At 41.3% G+C, this 21,591-nt stretch overlaps 1 protein-coding gene across 9 annotated transcripts in view; it reads right to left on the bottom strand.

The window, feature by feature from the left end:
- PATJ (PATJ crumbs cell polarity complex component) overlaps positions 1–21,591 on the bottom strand; it is a 166,614-nt gene that overhangs the window by 49,688 nt on the left and 95,335 nt on the right. For all 9 annotated transcript variants that reach the window (XR_012776642.1, XM_075508878.1, XM_075508879.1 and 6 more), the window contains 2 exons: positions 17,664–17,860; positions 7,047–7,138 (listed from right to left, as the gene is read on the bottom strand). Coding sequence is in view for 8 of the 9 variants with exons in the window: in XM_075508878.1 (XP_075364993.1) it covers positions 7,047–7,138; positions 17,664–17,860 (289 nt within the window). In the remaining variant the exon portion in view is untranslated. The remainder of the gene's footprint in view (positions 1–7,046; positions 7,139–17,663; positions 17,861–21,591) is intronic.

The raw sequence follows: 21,591 nt of genomic DNA, 5'->3' as shown, positions 1-21,591 counted from the left end.
CACCTCCGAGAAAGCTGTTGTCAGTTACCAGCGCTCAATATTGCTTGAGGTTAAGATGTCTAAGCCCTTCACAGTCAAGACACAGCTTCAGACTCGCAGGGTCAAAGCAGTGTACAATGCAATTTATACAGCAGGGAGGCTCAGGCGCTCCCCCCTCCATTATCTGCAGAAACGATAAACATCCACTGCCCTTGTTCCAGCTCTCATACTGGTTTGTATAAGACGCTGGGACAGCAGCCCATCTCCTTACTGAGCTCGTGCACCAGAGCGCTGTTTATATTTCATCGGTTACATATAAACTGAATAGGGAAGGAATTCATCGCTCCTCCCACAAATACTTTTATTGCTTCTAACCTCTCAGGATGAGTTTCTGGGCGAAAATGGGAATTAGATCTGCTTGGAGGTTAGAGTGCCTATTGCTTGTACCAACACCACTAACTATAGCTCGATACTGAAGAAACAAGAAGCTTCCCTCATCGCAAAGGTCACAGGAAGCAAGATCAAAGCAATATGTAAGTGGCAAAGACTCTTTAAACTTTAGAAAAGCTCATACCCTTTCAGATTTATTCGATTAGATTGACACACTTTACTACATTTTACTTCCTCTCTAGCCTCACTAGGACCCCTGGACATTCCCCACCCTTTCTCACTGACCAAAGAGAAGAACTTCTGATGTTTTGCTCCGTCTAACAACTGCACCTCTGATGAAGGGGGAGACGTGCAGCTTAAGCAAAGACAAATACAGTTATTATCGACTAACAATTAACTACCATAAACACTTGGCACAAAAAAAGCCTTAAGAGAGCAATATGCAAATATAAATCTGAAGGGATTACTCATTCCACACTGCAGAAAGTAAGCCTGAAGGGAAGTTAAAGTTGTGTGCTGTAAGGCTTCAGCTAAGCTGCCCTGCAACGCTGTGCTGCACTTATCCGAAAGCTGTCTCTGGCACTTTGGAGGAATGTCACACATAGCTGGAATGGTCTATGAAGCATTCAGAAAGTTATCTTTCTGAAGATGATAACCAGAAGTCACAGCCTCAGCCAAATTCAGGCTTTTTTTTTTATTTGCTCATCAACCTCAGACTTGTACTTCTTGAATTCAGGTTCCCTGCCTTCCTTTGAGGACATTTTCTGTTTTCTGTTTTACTTACTTTTACGTGTCTTGGGTTTGCAATGGTATAATCTCACTGTCATGCAATGCTAAGAAAATATTTGCTGAGCATGCTGAATGAGATTCATTACCTGTTTAAAGCAGAGCATCTTGTCTAAGATAGTGACCAAACTTCTTCTATGATCAGTGCAAAATCAAGACAAATCCCAAACCAGATCCATCAGAAGGGCAATTCATCCCAGCACCTAAATGACCTGATTTAGGACAGGACGAACTGAATTGCTCTTTGGAGGTTCCAGACAACTGTTCACTAATCACAGAAGTCCAGATGCCCTCTAGATGTCTAAACTAAGGGAGATGAACCTCCTGCCAAACTATCTGCAACCACACATCATCAGCGCTAAAAGATCATTTGGCAACAGCTTTGTAAGGGGTTGTGGATGCTTTCTGGGAACACAAAGTACATCAAGAATCAGGAGAAAAACCCAACTAGGATGTATGCAGCTGCATGACATCCTAGTTGCAACAGATCTGGAGAGCAAGTGAATGAACAATGTTTGCCCAGTAACCTTTAGGACTCCCACTGGTTGTGACACCAGGGCATAAAGTCCTGCAGATTATTGAAAACCTATACTGCCCTCATCCTGTTTGTTTAAAAAAAAAAAATCAGGTCAGGATCTCATATTTTCTCATCTTTGTTTTCCTCTGGACATTCCTTTGGAAAAGAGGAGCTGCAGGAAAGTTGCACACTGAAAAGGCACGCTGGATTTTTCCTTCAGCTGGGTCACCTTTGCATTGTGCATCTTCTTGAAAAATCTCTCCTACTAACAGCAAGAACAGTCTTGTTCTCCAGTTGCTTTCCATCCACTCCTAACTATGTGAGAGCCAAATGCATACAGATATTTTAAATGAACAACTAACGTTCATATAAACTGCAGCTTAGGTCATCAAAGGTTTGAAAGAGCCCAAATTACTTAACTTCCTCAACTGTGTACTTGTTCCCACATGTGTATGACAGCAAGGAGGAAACAGCTCTGAAGAAAACAGGAAAAGTTCAAACTTGCACACACAGTGTCTGGCAAGAGCTTATTTTTAAAGCTTTCCCACATGAAAGAACCTAAACAATCAAAGCAAGTAAAAACAGTTTATACTATTAAAATATGACCAATTACGTAAGTTAGAACAAACTTAAAGCAAAAATAATTTCTAAGTATGACAATATTTGAGTCTCTAGCATACAATGTTACTTATAGAGGCTCTAAAAGAAGAGCAAAGACTCAGTGACAAAGTCACAGCAATGGAGAGCATTAAACAGCACCGAGAACTGGCAAACCTAGCCACTGCCCTCACTTTATCAGTCCTCAGAGTATAAGGATGTCTCTCCTTTGCATGTCACCATAAATAACAAGACATTAGTCTTTACAATTACACCTAGAAACGGAAAGAGGGGTTAGGTGACAGAGATTTGTGGGCTTCACTGAGAAGCTACGATCCCATCACCAGAAAGCAATGATAACAGAACGAACAACTGCAGTGTGGGAAGACGACTCTGGACAGCTAACAGATGGTATTTACATAAGCAAAATCCTACCGTACTTTATTCTTAAAGCATTTCTCATGTTTCATCACAGCACAAGACAATTTTCTTTTAAGGAATAAAGGTATACCAAAGAATGAATCACAGAACTGAACACAATGGGATGATGGTTTGAAATCAGTGGCATTCACTTTGATTCAAGCATTCAAACTATATTTGATCTGCTTATTATACCAACACTGAAGCACCAAAACAGATTAAAGGCAGTTAATTGAGCATGGAAAAAACATTGAATTTGCTGAATCATAAAATTCTTGCTGTAAAAGAGCATTCTGATATAAACTGGATTTCCTACTACAGATGTAAAATCTAATTATAATGTTTTATTATGCATCTTAAAAGGATGGACTTATAATGCATGAACAAAGCCCACAGTGGATACAAAACCCATTCTATTTTGGGAATTAGGGCACAGAGACTCCTACAAGAAACAAGTCCCTTTCTCAGATTACTACCTGGCTAATTCCTGTTGTTGGAGACTCAGATCAAGAGTTTCAAAAGGCAACAGAGACCTTACATGCCCTATTGCCACTGACTTCCACTAGCGCTTCCATTGCAAGACTCCTTTATATGTCTTGGAAAGCTGCAGTCAAATTATTATTTATTTCTGATATTCAGAAATCAAAAAGACAACCCACATTTGCTACAGTAGCTTGGAAGTTAATGCAGCAGCTGTAAGACTTTGAGGTCAGATAAAATGCAACTGGACACTAATCAAAGGAAGCACTCAGACCGAGCCATTTCATCTCAGGAAAATCTTGCTGTGCCTGGGCAACTGATTTGTTTGTTTGTTAAACTGGGTGAGCAGGTTAAATGCCTTCAAATTTGTTACTGTAGAAGGCTACAAAGCACAAGATGCACTGAATCTAAAAAAAAAAAAAAAAGTAAAGTGACACTATAACTGCAAATCTTTTAGATGCTATTACAAGCTCATGTAATTAATGAGACCACTGGGAAACAGTGCTGTCTTAAGACCTATATTTTGGAATCTGGCCAAAATCAACTGTTTTAAATAATCATCGTCAACTTAATTGAGGAAAAGATGCTTATAAACCAGAGCGAGAAGCCTTCAAATAGAAGGGGACATCTATGATTCTCACAGCACTTACTGCACTATGTCTCATCAGCAAAAATTGCAGGAAAGGGTGGGAATGCAATTGTAACATTACCTGGGTATAAAAAAAGTGTGAACAGATTTTTATAGCGCAAGCGGTAAGTTAGGATTTTAGTAAAAAGTCAAAAAGGCTGAGGACACCTTCTATTCTTTATTTTCTCCTAGAAAAAAATAAATGGGGGTGCAACAAAATCCAAGTTATTTAATGATAGTTATTACAGTTCTCACAGAAAGGCTTTTCTGTGCCCAGGAATTTCTGGGCTTCTTTCGTAACTGATTAAAGAGTTTATGGAAACATCCCCCTGCCCTGCACATGAACCAAAACACCCGGAATAGGAAAACCTTGATGCTGTTTCCTGCTTCAAAGTGAAAAGCAGCATGCTTATCGCCGAGCATCCTTCATCTGAGGAAAATAAGGCCTCAGGATATCAAACAGGGCACTTTTTAGTAATAGTCCAAGAGTCCCACCAGGTTTGCTTTTATGTCCTAGGTCAGCTCAGTCAGGCACGCAGGAACTTTTTAGGCTGCAGAATGATGTGTTTCTGGAAAACTACGATACCCTACTCAGGCCTTTCACTGGTGAAATTAGAATATTAATATCTTCGTGCACATGAAGACCAAATCTATTTCTCTCATAACTCCTGCAGTACACATTATTTTGCTACAGTGAGCTGTGGCCTCTTCTTACTGCGTGCTCCAGGATGTGTTTTGGCTACGTTATGCTACGGGCCTTCTACCCTTAAAAGAAGTTGCATGGGTAACAGCGCTCAGGAGGAGGAAAGTAGTAGTTCTGTTGCAACTGGCTCCTCCTCATTTTCAAAGCATAACAAATGTAACGGTATCCTGCTCTTTCCACATCATTAGAGCCCAGAGGAACACATCTGAAATCAGCCAAGCAGCAAACCTACCAGGAGAGCTGAGTCTGCTACACTCAGCGCTTTGTTCTCAGCTGGAAAAGCTATTGCATATGCACGTACGAGAGATGGATGGAGATTGAGATGCCTGTTGCTGCTCTTATTTACTACAGCTGGCACCACAATGCATTAAGTAGTGGCATTTCAATACCTCCATTTTATATTATAGTTTTGAAATAAGTTGATAAAGCAAGCAAAAACTTTTCCTACCAAACTGCACCACAGACAAGACTTCTGTGCCGGCACAGTCTTTTGGTTCGTGTTTTCAGTCAATCACATCCACTGGTTTTGTGGTCTAAGGTATAGGAACTGGAAGTACCAAGATAGAATGGGCGCATGGAATAATTTTTGCATGAGAAAAGAAAATTGTTCTTGTTTCTCCTTAAAATTCACCTTTAAGAGAGACAGCCTGATTTGGCTTTGCTAAAATTTTGAAACACCCCTCTTACTATGAGAAGTTGACCACATACCAAAAAAAAGGCAATATTAGTTTTCTCTCTGGGTTAGAGCTGGTGCGCTAGTTACTAACGGCATTCTCTCAGTGGGAGAATTTCTTTTCATTGCTGATCGAACAGCTGCTCAGGTCAAGCAAACAGACCCATCAGTTGTCAGCGTACTCTCATGCAAGGCCAAGAGCAGTGACAAGATGTGTGCTCTTGGGAAGTGTGAAGACGTAAGTTTACCACCCTCAGCAGCAGCACTTAAAAATGGAAACTTTTTTTTTTTTAAAGCTCTGGAGACAAGATTTATCCAATGGTATTTCCAATATCTACTAATTATGGTCATTAAGACAACTTTTTGCCTTGAAATCCACTTCTACAGAGATAATCTAAAAAGGGGAATTATGGCTAAGAACTTCCATGGCCTTTATGTCTTAAACATGATACAAAACACACACCAAGGATTTCCAATCCACGGGCGACTCGAGCTAACACACACCCTTTGTTGCAGCTCTGCGGAGCGAAGTGCTCTGCAGCCATCCGCAGCGCTCGGCGCAGCAGGGCAGGTTGGGCAGCACGAAGCCTACACTCTCCATGCTGCCCAACAGCACTAAACCCAGCCCTGGGTTTTGGTTTCATAGGTTGTGGTTCTGCCTCTGGAGATTCCAACCAGACACATTTTCCACATGCTCCAGTGAGTTGTTGTACATGACGTTCAATTTTCAAGGCTGGAGAAAGTAACACGGGAGCTGCAGGCAAGATCATTAATCTCCTCCAGATCCTCCGTGCTGCCAAGTATAGCAACTCATTCTTCACTGCACTAATGCTGCTCTTCCATCATTTCTGTGTATGCTGTACCAGACAGAGCCATGCGAGTAAATGTACACATTTATATGCATTCACCCACAGATTATTACATTGTTCACAGGTAAGCTGTGTGTGAGCGAAGAATATAAAACAGTATCATCAAGTATGATGTACATGTTGGTGGGAAGACCACATTATAAAATGGCATGGGGATAAAGCGCCCAGCAAAAGTCACACCTGGAATAAATGCATTTATGAAATTCCAATACATTAAAGCGTATATGAGTTCTGGGAAAGAGGCAGCTTCTTCCCAGACCTCCTGCCCAGGGTCATGAGAGTAACACTTCCTGAAGTACAGAGTGAATGCATGGAGGTGTCCTTAATTCACATAATACAAAGAGGAAAAATTTTCATGCTTGGAGTAAAAGAAAAGATGCCCACATGTAATTCTTATGCAGGTGAAAGGTTGTTTTAGCATATTCCCTACTACAGAAGCCACCCCAGTGCTCCTTGGCAAAGTCAGGTTCCCCGTCTGTACAAATAAGCCCTAGCTCACCTTTTAAATCCTCTTTTGATGCCCATACAAAGCTATCCTTCACACACCCACCCAGCCCATGCTCCACGTACTCCATCCACGCTTGCTTGCTCCCCTCACAGCAGCTCCCTCTCCAGCTCCAAGCCTCTGCACCATTTTCACTCCCTTCTGGCAGTCCGGGTGAAGCAAGCTGCCCGCCCCATCTCTGTGCTGGCAGAACCAACCTAAAGCACTTCAGTAAGTTCTAGAGGAAGAAGCTCTTATCAGGGTGCTCTCAAACCCAAGAGGGACAAGTCTTCAGCAGACACCCCTAAAACAGGCATTCAATTACATTAGAGCTTATTTTTTTTTACATTATTAAGGAGAACTCTTCAACAGTCCTGAGATAAATAGTCAAGAAAGAGGTTTATTTCACTTCAAAGAGAACTGAGAGAGTTCAGCATTTTCAAAACAGGCTAAATATATGTAAATATGTAATGTAATAGGCTAAAGCACAAACAAATGTTTTGATGAGAACTGTTCTTACCGAATGAAAACTAGCTTGACCTTTGATGGGGCAGTCTTAATGATTGCAGAAGCATTCTGATGACTTCTTCCATACAATATCTGGTTGTTTATCTGTTAAAAGAAAATGAAGAGTTTCATGTAAATGGAGAAGTATGCATTGTTTTAATTTATACCACCAAGACTTCCAAATTCACTGTGGGATAAAGAGATAAGACTCAAAGAAAATGCGGTCCACAAAATATAAATCGCATAACTTTTGAGGTTCTTACAGACAGGATTACCAATGTTGCACTGGCAGATATACCTGTCTGCACAGTGTTGTAGAGACAGAAATACCAGAGCTGAGGCACTGAGAGCCTCTTTCAGGCACAGCTGTGCTGCAGAAAGACATCATACGATAAGCACATAGGAGACGGGCACTCCTCAGCTTGGCCTTGGACTGCCCAAGGCTGTTGGCCCTTCCCTTGGCCAGCTACTGGAGGAGGATGGAGGGTAGTCTGCAACTCAGCAGCAACACATTAACCATTTCTCATCAGCTTTCTTATAATTCCTTTTGAAAGGATAAACCCTAATTTGATTTTAAGAACATCCTCTTCCTCATACTGATTCCGTAATGGACCACAGAATTGCAGCCTTAAAACAGATTTTAAAATATTACTTTTTCAACATTTTAGACTCCAATTTATCAAAGAAAAAATACTGTATTAATAGCAAAACATTCCAAGTTTTACTCTAGACCAATATAAAACAGGAACCAATGCAGAGCTAATTTAGACTTATTAGTAAGCCACAAATGAGAGAAAATCTTATACTCTTTTCTTATAGATCCATAGAATAGATTTTAAGTACTGTTTCCAGATTTTTTTTTAAAACAACTTGATCTGAGAAGAATCATATAGATATGACAACAGCACAGATCTTGAGACAGACACTCCTACACCTTACCTACAGGCAACTGGCAGGTTAGGAAAACTTGCTGTTAAGATCGTGCTGACTCCTTAATTCCGCCAAGGAAACAGAACTAATAGCCATGGAGACAAAGGACAATTTAAGGACACGCCGCATCACTTTTGCTGTGATGGATCAAACACCTAGGCACAGCAACAGACACCAAGTACTACTTTGGACACTTTTGCTGTGTGCAAGCAAATGCTGCAGTTTTCAGAGGGAAATAGCTTGGCTTTAATACAGTGTGTGCTTCAGGACATTTCCTTCTGTAGGAACTAGAGTCTTTTCCCAGTTTGAGGAAAATAAGATGCTCACTGTCTCCCAGTGCCATGCTCAGCGATTGGGACTTCAACAAGGACAACAGCATCTCTGAAATGAATACAGTAGTTACTTCCAAGCCAACCAAAAGCATACTCGGTATCATACCACAAAAATAACCTGCAGTGTAAAAATGGAATATTTAAAGCATTTCATTCATTTCACAGGTAGGGCTTGTGTTTAACACCTTGCTCCACCTCAGCCTACCCGCAATGCCCTGAGTTTCTTGGGCTTCAGCTCCCCTTCGTTAATGCCTCCCACCTCAGAGGTATCCTAAGAGGATGCTCGCCTTTCAGCTCAGGCACTGCACAAACTACAATCATGAAGATCACATGCAGAACATAAGGCAGATATGAATACCACAATAAATTAAAAGAAAGTAAAAGCTGAGCTGAGTATGATGAGAAGAAAAAGACTATGTCAAGGAGATAACAAAACCCTTGAGCAGTCTCTTAGTTGTACCCTGATGATTTTCAGATTTAAAACTAAGCTGAAGCAAACACTCAGCAAGGTGGTGAAGGAAAGCATCCTCCCTGACAGCAGGGAGCAGGACTACCAGAGCTGTCTTCCTTCAACTTCAACAAAAATTCAGACTGGAATAAGCATCAAGATGATAACGTTCTGTGGAAGAACACTTATTTACCGATACCTGAATACCTGTGAACGTGGAACATTCAAAAGCTACATTTAACATATTTTATTTTGTCCAAAAAAGAAGGTAAAACTTTAAAGATGAAGAAAAAGAAATTGAAATGAATAGCATTTGAAGTCATGATGTTAGTTCAGGTTCACGGTTCAGCTCATCCCATGTCTTGCCATCTAAGCAAGCACCAGAGGCTTCCAAGCGTGCAGAATAATCTGCTATTTAACCCCATCAAAATTCTCACTCCAAGCATCTTGATTAGATTAATGCACCTCTCTGGTGCTGGAGAGTTCATACATCCTTCCAAAGTGAGCAGCCAGCTGCATTTCAATACTGCAATTTTTTCCTTCCACTCTTCATTTACAACATAATATTTACATTCACATTTGATATACCAATGATGTTTAAAACAATAATGATAATGGAGCCCAGGAACAATTCACTAGTCATTATAGAAAGACTTTTGGTTATTGAAAATGTTTGTACTGGATTTTGGTTTTGTGTTCTTAGAAGATTTTTTCATTCAACTTGTTCAACGACTTCTGTGCCTCAGTCTTCACCGGCAAGTGCTCAAGCCACACCACCCAAGTCGCAGAAGGCAAACGAAGGGACTGGGAGAATGAAGAACCACCCACTGTAGGGGAATATCAGGTTCGAGACCATCTAAGGAACCTGAAGGTGCACAAGTCCATGGGATCTGATGAGAGGCATCCGCGGGTCCTGAGTGAACTGGTGAACAAAGTTGCTACGCCACTATCCATCACATTTGAGAAGCTGCGGCAGTCCGGTGAAGTTCCCACTGACTGGAAAAGGAAACATAACCCCCATTTTTAAAAAGGGAAAAAAGGAAGACCTGGGGAACTACAGGCCAGTCAGTCTCACCTCTGTGCCTGGCAAGATCATGGAGCAGATCCTCCTGGAAACTATGCTAAGGCACATGGAAAATAAGGAGCCAACCTGCTCATGGAAAATAAGGTGACAGCCAACATGGCTTCACTAAGGGCAAATTGTGCCTGACAGATTTGGTGGCCTTCTACGATGGGGTTACAGCATTGGTAAATAAGGGAAGAGCAACTGGCGTCATCTACCTGGACTTGTGCAAAGCGTTTAACAGTGTCCCACACGACATCCTTGTGTCTAAATTGGAGAGACATGGATTTGACGGATGGACCACTTGGTGGATAAGGAATTGGCTAGACTGTCACACTGAAAGAGTTGTGGTTAATGGCTCGATGTCCAAGTGGAGACCAGTGAGGAGTGGCATTCCTCAGGGGTCGGTATTGGGACCAGCACTGTTTAACATCTTTATTTGCGACATGGACAGTGGAATTGAGTGCACCCTCAGCAAGTTTGCCGATGACACCAAGCTGTGTGGTGTGGTTGACACACTGGAGGGAAGGGATGCCATCCAGAAGGACCTTGACAGGCTTGAGAGGTGAGCCTGTGCAAACCTCCTGAAGTTCAACAAGGCCAAGTGCAAGGTCCTACACATGGGTTGGGGCAATGCCAAGCACAAATACAGGCTGGACAGAGAATGGATTGAGAGCAGCCCTGAGGAGGACGACTTGGGGGTGTTGATTGATGAGAAGCTCAACATGACCCGACAATGTGTGTTTGCAGCCCAGAAAGCCAACCATATCCTCTGCTGTATCAAAAGAAGTGTGGCCAGCAGGTCAAGGAAGGTGATTCTCCCCCTCAGCTCTCATGAGGAGCCCACCTGGAGTACTGCATTCAGCTCTGGGGCCCCCAACATAAGAAGGACATGGACCTGTTGGAGTGAGTCCAGAGGAGGGCCATGAAGACGATCAGAGGGCTGGAGCACCTCTCCTATGAAGACAGGCTGAGACAGTTGGGATTGTTCAGCCTGGAGAAGAGAAGGCTCCAGGGAGACCTGATAGAAGCCTTCCAGTACCTCAAGGAGGCCTACAAGAAAGCTGCAGAGGGACTTTTTACAAGAGCGTGTAGTGATAGGACAAGGGGTAATGGCTTTAAACCCCTGAAAGAGGGTAGATTCAGATTAGATATAAGGAAGAAATTCCTCACTCTGAGGGTGGTGAGGCACTGGAACAGGTTGCCCAGAGAAGTTGTGGGTGCCCCATCCCTGGAAGTGTTCAAGACCAGGTTGGATGGGGCTTTGAACAACCTGGTCTAGTGGAAGGTGTCCCTCATGGCAGGGGAGTTTGAACTAGATGACCTTTAAGGTCCCTTCCAACCCAAACAATCCTCTGATTGTATGATTCAAACAAGAAATAACTGGCCAAGTCTTACAGCCTTGTGTCATACAGCCCATTTGGTCATACTGGCAACTTCACAATATTCCCATCTTATTTTCAATGAGTCAAAACAACATGCAAGTTCATCAGTTAAATAAGGACAATGCAAGGACAAGAATAAAACCCCTAATGCTTGATTATTCATGAAGATTGAAGTGCAAACCATGTACCTACCAAATTGCTTACTGTACAAAGAGAGAACCAAGAAAGGTCTACGAGGGTCTGAGCTGGCATGAAACAATCAGCGCTGAGGAAATAGCATCACACCAACATTGGCAAGAGTTTAATATGGTGCTGTCTGCAACTGCCATGGTTGCCAATATAGGGTGAGAAGCAACATCCTAGGCCACATGTTGTTCATGAAAGATAAATTTAAAAATCCACTGGCAGAAATGAATGCTCAGTTGCATTCTGGCTTCAAGCTGGACTTGAAACTTTCAGCAAGTTTGTTGACTTAATTTCTCTAAGTTCAAAAATAAATTATTCACTGGGAACACTGTATGCTTTACAAATTGTTTGGATTTAGTTAAATCACCATCAATTTTTCTAAACAGCAGACTACTTAGATTAAAATTTATAGTCTTTACTCTGGCTAAATTAATCCTATTCACTAGATGTATCAAATAGTCCAAAATTTAATTAGCTGTGAGCTGGGTCTGTAAGTTATAATTATTTAATTACACCAAAATGAAAGGATAATCAAAGTAATATATCTCCACAAGGTTTTGGACTGTCCCACATAGTTATTACAGCCAGTATTATTTTTTTCTTTAAAAAAAAAAAAAGAAAAGGTCACTTTCTTTTGCAAAGTAAATTGATGTTCCATCAGCTTCATATACTACAGTGATGAGCAAAGCACAAAAGCCTACTTAAAATAAAACAAAAGAGAGAACATCTAGGATTTCATAAGCAACACCATTTCAAATCTTTCAAATTAAGTAAAGTAACACGTCAGATTAACCAAATAGTACTCTGGGAGTCAAAACCTATAAATCTGTGCTTTATTTTTTTCATTAGCGGTTGGAAAAGAAAAACAAAGCTTTGACTAAGCAAAAGAAATAAACTGATCTAAATCAACTTCAATTCTTCTTTAAATGTCTCTTTACATAACTTCTTGGAAAGACAGCAGAGACCAGAGAAAGATAATAACATGCTACAGGTATGAGGTCAGGTCAGCACACTTAAGTTCAATCTTTAATATAACCCCGCACTGCTTTATGGCAGATTTTATCACATATCCCAAATGTACTGTTGCCTTCACCTACAAAAGTTTTGGTTTACAGTTTCATACACTAAAGTAGCAGAAAGTACAAACTCACTGAAATCTGAGCTCTTAAACTAAGAGGAAAAAAATGTAAAGGATTGTTTGCTTCTCAAACTTTAATTTGCAGAAGAGAAACATTAGATATGGATATTTTTTTAAAAAGAGCACTGTTTTTACTATGTGGCAGTAATGGAAATCCATAAAATTAGTATCATCTGATTTTTATGAAAATCAAGTTAAATGATACCTCAAAGCTAGTAAAAGAACTGGCATAGCTTTCTATAATAATTATTTCTTTGTACCAATGCATTAGGTTCCTTCTAACCACAGGAATTGTAGCATTTCAAGATACAACCAGACTCTCTGAACAATTGGAAAAGTTTCAAAACCTTTTTGATCAGTCAAATTCTATAGACTGAAACCCCTTAAAATACACCAAACCCCCAAATAATAAAGCATGAGGAAAACACTGGAAAGAAAAAATAATTAATTAGAGTGTGAATTCTTTCCTCACCAAATTTCTTGCCCAGCACATGTTCAAACATGTGCATCATCTAAAGTGATCAACAGACCATAAACTCCATAAAGACAGAAAATCTCCTGCCCTGCGTTGCAGTTCAGCTTTGCCGTTGGCTCGGCGGGCAGCTGACCCCTGCGGTTTTCCACCTAGAGAGTGCGGAAAGAGACAGGACCACAGAAAACTGCAGATTGCCTGTGCCCTCGTGCACAACCAGCTTTCCGATTACAGCTTTACCTTATTTGCAGCTTTAAAAATCACCCCCCGACACTAACCTTAATTGGTAAGCTGTATACGAAGTCCATGAAAAAAGTATTTGTATCCTCCTATGAAAAGACCAAAAAGATGCTATCCCTCAACGTTACCTTCAGTAAATGAATCTGAGAAGAAGATCAGAAGCTATGACTATTGTGTTTAAATAGAAATGAAAAAAAAAATCACCACTAGAGTTAATCATTCAAGATGACTCTTCTTATGTGAAAACCTCATTGTCTTTCTACATTCAAGTTACTGTCCCTCTTAAGGGATAGTGCCACTTGCCTAATCCAAAGTAACTGTCTTGACACAGGAAAAACATAAGAATCCCACAACAAATAAACTGAGAATAAAACACCAATCCCCCACATTATTAAACAGAAGTGTCATTGTGAATTTGGCTGGGTAGTTCATTTACTTGGGCAAACTACTGATGTATCTATTATATTATTACAGCATAACTTATATTTATCTAAGAATTGTAAAATAAAATAGCAATAAAAATACATTTAGCACAAAAGCCCTCTGGCTTTCAGCTATGACAAAAATGGCATAAAAAGAGAAAAAAAAATTGCCTCTCATGCAGTCCAGAATGGACAACAGGCAAACTTGTACAGTGGTTCTTGACTATGAAGACTAGCTTTCATTCTTTCAAGAAGTGCTGTGGCCTCCTAGAGCAAAACATCTAAACAAGCAGTCTCCTTCCACCTCCTGCCCCATTTTCAGCAAGATAAGCAGGGACGGGAAGATGGCAGAAAATCCCAACATCAGTAATTTAGCATAACAGGGCTGTGAACAGCTTGGTTTATTAATAGAACACAGTTGACTCTCTTACGGAGAGATGATAATAATAATAATAACAGGGTGGATTATTCAGTGTGAATAAAACCTGCCGACAGGACAGACCCATGCAGAGTTCATGAGCAGCAGGGCTTAACAGCACAGGTACAGCACTACGTGAACACGCTGCGGGCCATGCTGGGCACAATCAGCCACAGGACTAAGCCCAAACTAATAAGATACGAAGCAGTGCAGACACCTGCACTAAAACAGCAAGACTGCAAGGCAGGAGCACCCCAGATGGTTTCTGTGCTTGGAATAAGAACAGAAAAGCAGAACTTGTGTCACGTTAAAAATACATTCTTTTGCACAGGGACCAAACTCTGACCCAAGCAATTTTCCTCCATGTATGAAAGTAGGATGAAACGACCTTCTCCCTCAAAAAGCTGTTTTCTCCAGCAACATACCCATCCAAAATACATCACAGAAGATGTATTAAAAAATAATGATTACATACAATTTTTTAATGTGACCTGCATTTCACTCAATGTATAGGCTGGATGGACTTGAAAATGAGCCAGGATCATGCCCCCAAAAGACTACTGTTGTTTGCAGAAGCTAAAAGTGAAACGATATTTCATTAATTCAGTGACAAAAGACTTTATGAATAAGGAGCTGAGGCAGTCTGGCAGCATCCCACATCCTTCAGTTGAATCCAATCAAACTCCAGTTCAAAAGAAAAATGAAGAGGTAATAACTATCTATCTGTATCTGTATATATATATATATCTCCATCCCATTAACCGTACCCCCATCAACAGCCATGGGGAATCATCTGCACACACTGAAGTAGCTTCCACTGTTTTAACGGAGCAACAGGACTCACTGGGGCACCCCGGGACAGTGCAGAAATGCTAGAGGCTTCCTAAGATGTGAATCCCTCCTCTTGCTGATACACTCTAGTATTCAAACCTGATGTGTAATAAAAGATGCAGATGCAAATATACTTAAAACATGCAGTTAGATGAGGGTTGAGGGTGGTATGTCTATTTGCTGGTGAACAGATGAGAATAGTGGGGAAAATGGCCGCAAACGCTTATGAATGAAGTGGTTGCAAAGTCGAATAGCTTTTTTTCTATGGAACAACTAAATATTTGAGCAGTGGGCAATGGCCAGCAGCTCAGTCTGCAGGCAGAGCAATTCAATACCTAGACACAGTGAAACACTACCCAAAGGAAGAGAAGTTAAGTTGCTTCATCAGTAAAGATTGTCCATCCAGGTCTCTGAACGAGGCAAGGAAACCATGGGAGAGACAAACACTTCTGAGACCGACGACCATACTCACAGTCTTTAATTTTATGTCTTTAACTGGAAGAAAACCAACAACCTAGATTCTGGCTTTTCCTAACTTCTGAATGCTTGAGTTTGCTGTTAGTGCTCTTTTAACATATTTTGTTGTAAAAGACACTGCAAGTAAAGCCAGTTGACCACCTTGACCTCTGCATCACTGGCATGGAGGTCGCATGAAATCACACTGGAGATCTTCAAAAGCCGTATGGACACAGTTCTGGGCAGCTGGCTTGAGGTGGCCCTGTTTGAACAAGGGGGTTGGACCAGATGACCTCCAGAGGTCCCTTCCAGGCCCAACCATTCTGTGATATTCCTGCCTCGGTGACCTGTATACTTGTTGGGTATGAGGATTCCTAATGGTTACTGAACTAACCTAGTTATTGAACCTAATGGTTATTGAAAAAAAAAAACCTGCCAGTGTAAATGCCTATTAGTTCCATTTCAATGCTATTCACATAACACTGAAATGCTTTTAAAAGGCAAAAAACCAGAGCTGCGAATAATTGACCACTGGTGCGAACATGAGACGTCTGTACATGACTAATGCACAACCCATTCCTTTGTAATACAGGATGTTTTGACACTGGATACATACTCACTGGGGACCAGAATGAGATCACCACATCCTTTCACATAAGTAATCACACTTCTGCCCACTAGTGACACACCTTTAATTTAACTGCAAAGGTAAACAAGAGAGGCAGTTACTAAAGTCTCTGAACTTCAGTTTATTTGAAGTATGGCACTTTTGAGATGGTGAACATCACTTTCCTTCAACTGAAGGAAAAAAAAATTTTACCTCCAACTTGACAGGGAGAGGAATTAGGCCAACGCCACCACTTTGGAAAATGCTACTTAGAACATGGCTCATGTATGTAAGTCCTAAGCCTTGAGATATATGTGATTAGTCACAAATGGTGCATCCTTCAAGTACTGCTAGCAATACTTAACATTAGATCAAACAAACATTGCAAGGAATAACTTGTGAGATATAAGAAAACTTCAGTGGATCCTTCTTTGTGGAAAACTATCGATACAAAAGGCTCTACCTTCCCTCTACCACAAACTACCTGGTCTATATGGACAGAGAAAAACAGTACTATGAGTGCTTTCAACTGGTATACACCCAAAATTTGACAATTTTAATTTTTTTTACCATTAGAATTTGGTGCCAGGAATAGAAAGAATATAATTTTGAAGGAGAAAGTCATTTTCCTACCCTGCTCCAGTATGGTATAGACCTTCACACTATTTATTACACTTAAAAAGAAAATAATAAACTTCAGATGGTGGTATTATTATAGCAAAACAAGTCTTTCTTGTACTATGTGTATTGAAAACCCATAATTACAGAACTGTTAGACAATGACAAATGCTTAGACAATTCTGAGTACTCCCAAGGTATCCCCAGGCAGTCAAATTGCTCTTTCTCAAGTCAAGAAGCGTGAGAAAATAGGTGGTTCTCTGATGGCACAGAGAGTTTCTGAAAGATCAAAAAATCACCACCCATGGAGAGCAGTAGGTCAGCATATACCTGCTCTTCAGTGAAAGCTTCTCTCTAAAGGAAGGATCCCCAGGGATGGCTGATTTTTTTAAACCACTGTAGCAATCATGACATGGGAACCACTGCAGGTACCGCAGCAAAGTGTCATTTTGCAACAGCCAAAAATCAGATGAAGTGTAGGAAATCTGTGTTTTCAATCTGAAGGTGAAGCAAGAAGACAGGAGGAAAAGTGAAGACAAAATACTCTACTTGCTAACGAGCTCTTTTGCCTTGTGGGTGAACTTGTGCCAGACATGACTAAAGAAAATAAGTATTTTACGTTACAACAGATCAAAACAGATTACAGCATGAAATTTTATTTTCAGGATGGGGGATATCCCTGTCATCTGTAAAAACACATATGGTAACTTTGAGGGGGTTTTGGTTTTTTTTTTAAATGTAAGGTGTGAATTTCCCTGTGAAACCACATATGCACTACAAGGATAGATTTACTATCCCCTTCCTGCCTTTCAACAGTCCCTCCCTAAGCATAGCTTGTGAACATGCTGAGAGCACAGACTTCGCGGACAAGACATTAGTTTTCACAGGCCAATGATTTTTGTTTCACCGAAAACACATTTACCTGCCAAAGGCCAAGTTCTCAGTTGGCATAAATCAGTGCAGCTCCTTGCCTCAGCCACCTAATTCCATTTGCAGGCTTTATTTAAGGTTCAAATGATAGCTTCACATATGCCTCTCCCTCCCTCCATATGAACCCTGCTTAGTAGTTAAAGGAAACGCTTACCTCTAGCAGTTCATCGCCAATATGCATCCTTCCATCTCGTCCTGCAGGTCCATCTGGGTTGATACCAACTACAAAGATGCTCATACGAGAGCGGTCCTTGTTGCCAGCAAGACTCAGTCCGAGCCCATTTTTGTCTTTCTCAAGCTCAATAATGTGCAGCTCTCCTGGTAGATCTGCATATCTTTGCCTGATTTTTTCTAGAAAGATGAAACATAAAATGAGCTATAACATAAAATAACTTACATGCAGATGCTCAAGAACACATACAAATCAGATAGAAATTGATGGCTTCTCAACATTTACTCTTTGGTAACAGAGTTCTTTCCAGCACAGACTCTAAAATACCATTTGCTGTGCCTGTATCACTCACACAGCAAAATGTAGCATCAGCTGCAAACACTATTCACATTAAAACTGCACTATTTTAATTATTTGTACAACAGGCTGGTTCTAAACCAAAAATTTTTTGAAAGGAGGGTAAACGAGGGAATTCCAGAGGCACCTCAATCTTACAAAAACTCTCAATTTCGGGAAACTCTCATAAAATTAGAGTTGGTTAATTAACCACTGTGGGAAACTGAAACGCTTACGTTGCAAACATACCGCAAACTCACATCTCAAGGTAGAATCTTTTACTTTTGCTTCTTTCTGGTGACTCAGGAATATACTTACCCTGCTCTGCTTAACATTATGTGCTACTGTGTGGATGACTACTCAAAGCAGATGTCAATGACAATGTATATGATTGATTACATTTTTAAATGCAGCCTCACTTGATATCAAGGTAGTCATTTGCCTTTCATCTACATTTCAACCATTTCTGTGACAGAGCGCAATATACTTACAAAGTTATTTGGAGCACATTGTATGTCTGTGGATGCTGACAGTTTAATCTGAATGTCTTTTCACCACTGGCATAGAAACATCTATAACTACTGCTTGTGAGGGTCAGTCACAGCAAGGGTAATTTTTTTTTCTGTCTGATTGTCCTTTGCAGATTTTAAAGCCAGCTTCATAATGCCACCTGCATCCAACGCTTCAACTGGGCCACACATTTAAAAAAGCAAATAAAAGTATTTTGCTGTGGCTGGATGTCACCTTTAGTACAGGGCCCAAGGTGAAAAAAACTGCTGCATTATGCATTAAGAAGAGAAATAAGAGATATTATATGTTCAACCATATCCCTGAGTCAGCAGCAGTAGCTAGATCAATATTAGCTATTACCATTCTACCGGGGAAGTGTATTTTAATAGTATGATTTAAGCACTGTAGTGAATGTTCCCATGACAACAAGGAAGAGGGGAGAGAGCTGGGGAAGGTGAGAGGGAAGCAACTAAAAGTGAATCAAAACTGCTGAGAAGAAAGATGAAGAAGTAGAGGTGTTCCTTCCACAGCCCCTGTGCAGGCTGCCAGGGTGGTTTAGCCAAACTTGGGTCCAGCCCGGCGGCTCTCCTCTCCGAGGGTCTTTCTGAGCAACTGTTCCAGCTGCAGCAGCCCCTCATGCTTCGGCAGAGACCGGTGGGACAGGGGGAGCAGTCTCCCATCTCCAACCTCCAATGCACCCAAGAGCACTACCTACACTCAGAGCAACACGGCCAAGAACCAGCTCTCCCGTCACTGTATTTACAGGCTGACATTCTCCTGCCGTGCTCAAAATCCCCAGTGGCCTGGAGCCCGAGCCTAAAATCCTGGTGGTGTATGTTAAGGGTGAGATGTTATCCCTGGAAAGCTGTAAAGCCCTACAGAGGCCTGCACAAAATCAGAATATCATAACAAATTAGAAACCTCACTTGTTACTATCATTTATATGCCAAAAATTCACATAACGGCATTAAATGGTAATCCACGTAGCTGTGCAGTTCTTTAATATATTTCTTAACTAATGGGGTCAAAATGTAATTAGAGGTGTGATTTGCTACTTGAATTTGGAAAGTGGTTTTTTTTCTGCTTAGTATGCAGGATACCTCCTGCCAAAAAAAAACAAGCAAGGAAAGGTCTCGAAAACAGTGCTTCTGAAAGTAGAGCAGATGCAAGCACATACGCAGCCACACATGTTTTATTCACACCGCCGAGGTTTAACGTTCTTTTCCCATTAAGCGAAGTCCAGACCTGAAAAGCACTAAGACATTTTCTGCCCACCACAATTAGCCAAACAACTCATTAGAGCACAGCAAGTAGCTGCAGCATATCCCAGCTCTAAGAATATTAAGAACAGGTCATCAGCAGAAAAGGGATTTCTTAGTGACTGCACTTGTGTGGATAAAGCAAGGAATCAGTGCTCTGGAGGGATGCTGTTGACTGATCATCGCTCTGCCACAGTTCCTTCCATTGCTTGTTTTACATGGACAACACATTGCACTGATTTGCTAGAAGCAAAGCACATGTCTAAAGCATGTTTTTAGCAATTCATAGTCGGACACACAAAAAAGAGGTGAAGAAGCAAGGAGAACACACACGCTTAAATGCCGTACAGATGAAGCTGCACATCTCCAGAGACTGCTTCAAAACTCATTTCTTGCTCGCCAGTAAAACTCCTTGAAATTCCCTAGAGTCTGATGCAGGAGCAGCTCTGTGACACTGCACATGGACACACCGCTCCAGCCTCTATCTGCAGACAAGAGCCTTCAGAGACCGCCAGTGTCAGCAAGTCTGTAAATGTTGCAGTGTTTCCTCCTGCTGCAGCAGCACAAAATATGTTTTCTCACATGGCAAAAATGTTAGCTGTTCAGAAGTACGTGTATATTCCTGTTCCATGCTGGGCTGAAACTAAAAGTAAGTTTTAGTCCTCCAAAAATTAGTAGTTAGGGCAATTGCCTGGGATGAGACAGAGCCCCACTAAAGTTTCTGGTCTGCCTGCACTGGGCCAGGACTGGAAACCTGGTGAGCCAATGCCCAGCTCAGCACTCCAGCTGAGCCAGTAATCCCCCACTGCGAGAACAATTCTTTGGGTAAAGAAAAATGGATCTGGGCAAAAACCAGAGATCAGCTCCAGGGGTCATCAAATTGCTTTATTTGTTAGGAGTATTTTTTTTTTTAAAGGCTTTTCCCTGCTGCGTGTTTTTGTTTGAAAAAATCCATACTTACAACAGAAGGAAACCTCTGTGTGGATTAAGCCCTTCATTAAATTATCACATTCATTTACAAAACAACTATTTGAAATGCCTGAGGTGACTGGAGTGGTAAAATAGTGGGAGACTACGGAGGAAACAACGAAGATGCTACGTGCCAAGCGCCGCTTCCAGCCCGGCAGCAGGGCACCGGTACCGAGTCCTGCCGGAGAAGACGCAATCCTGTGTGTACATGTTCATGCACGTAGGGACAAGCAGAGAGACCTCTGCTTTTAAAAGCAAGCCTCCCTTAGCAGGGCATGCTGTCTCCTCCCTGCACGACAGAAGGTTCTGGCTCTCGCAGGCCCCACCTCCTGCAATTAAACACTTCCAAGGGCTGTCCTCACCAGCCAGCCTTGCCGCGTAAATGAGAACGCGCTATTCCCAGCGGTGTCGTTGTGTTACTCATCCAATCTGCATACAAATATCCTTTGGGCATCCAGCTGACTTCCTATAACATTGCAATCGTATTCTCAGTTTGCCTCTTAATAAGAATCTCGTAAGATTATTTTAAACAAGTATTTACTGCTTAAACAAACGTGCATCTAAGGCATCTTCTTTTTAATGCCTTTTTCAGCTGTTTTTTTCTCCCCTCCAGCTGGTATCACTTTTCAGTTCTCTGCCTAGCATTGGGGAGCCAGTTAGCATCTGCTTTTGCAAAGAATTCCATTATCTGCCTTCATTACCAGATACTTTACACAAGGCAATTGTAATTCTGTTGTTGCTGCATTACACATGGGACACGGCGTTTCTTGTTTTGGCACTACATGGAGTTGTTTCCACATTCGGTGGCAATATGCCTATCACAACTTCTGCAAACA

This window comes from Mycteria americana, chromosome 7 (assembly GCF_035582795.1).
Source record: "Mycteria americana isolate JAX WOST 10 ecotype Jacksonville Zoo and Gardens chromosome 7, USCA_MyAme_1.0, whole genome shotgun sequence".
NCBI classification, from domain to species: Eukaryota; Metazoa; Chordata; class Aves; order Ciconiiformes; family Ciconiidae; genus Mycteria; species Mycteria americana.
This window is presented reverse-complemented; position numbering and strand designations above follow the sequence as displayed.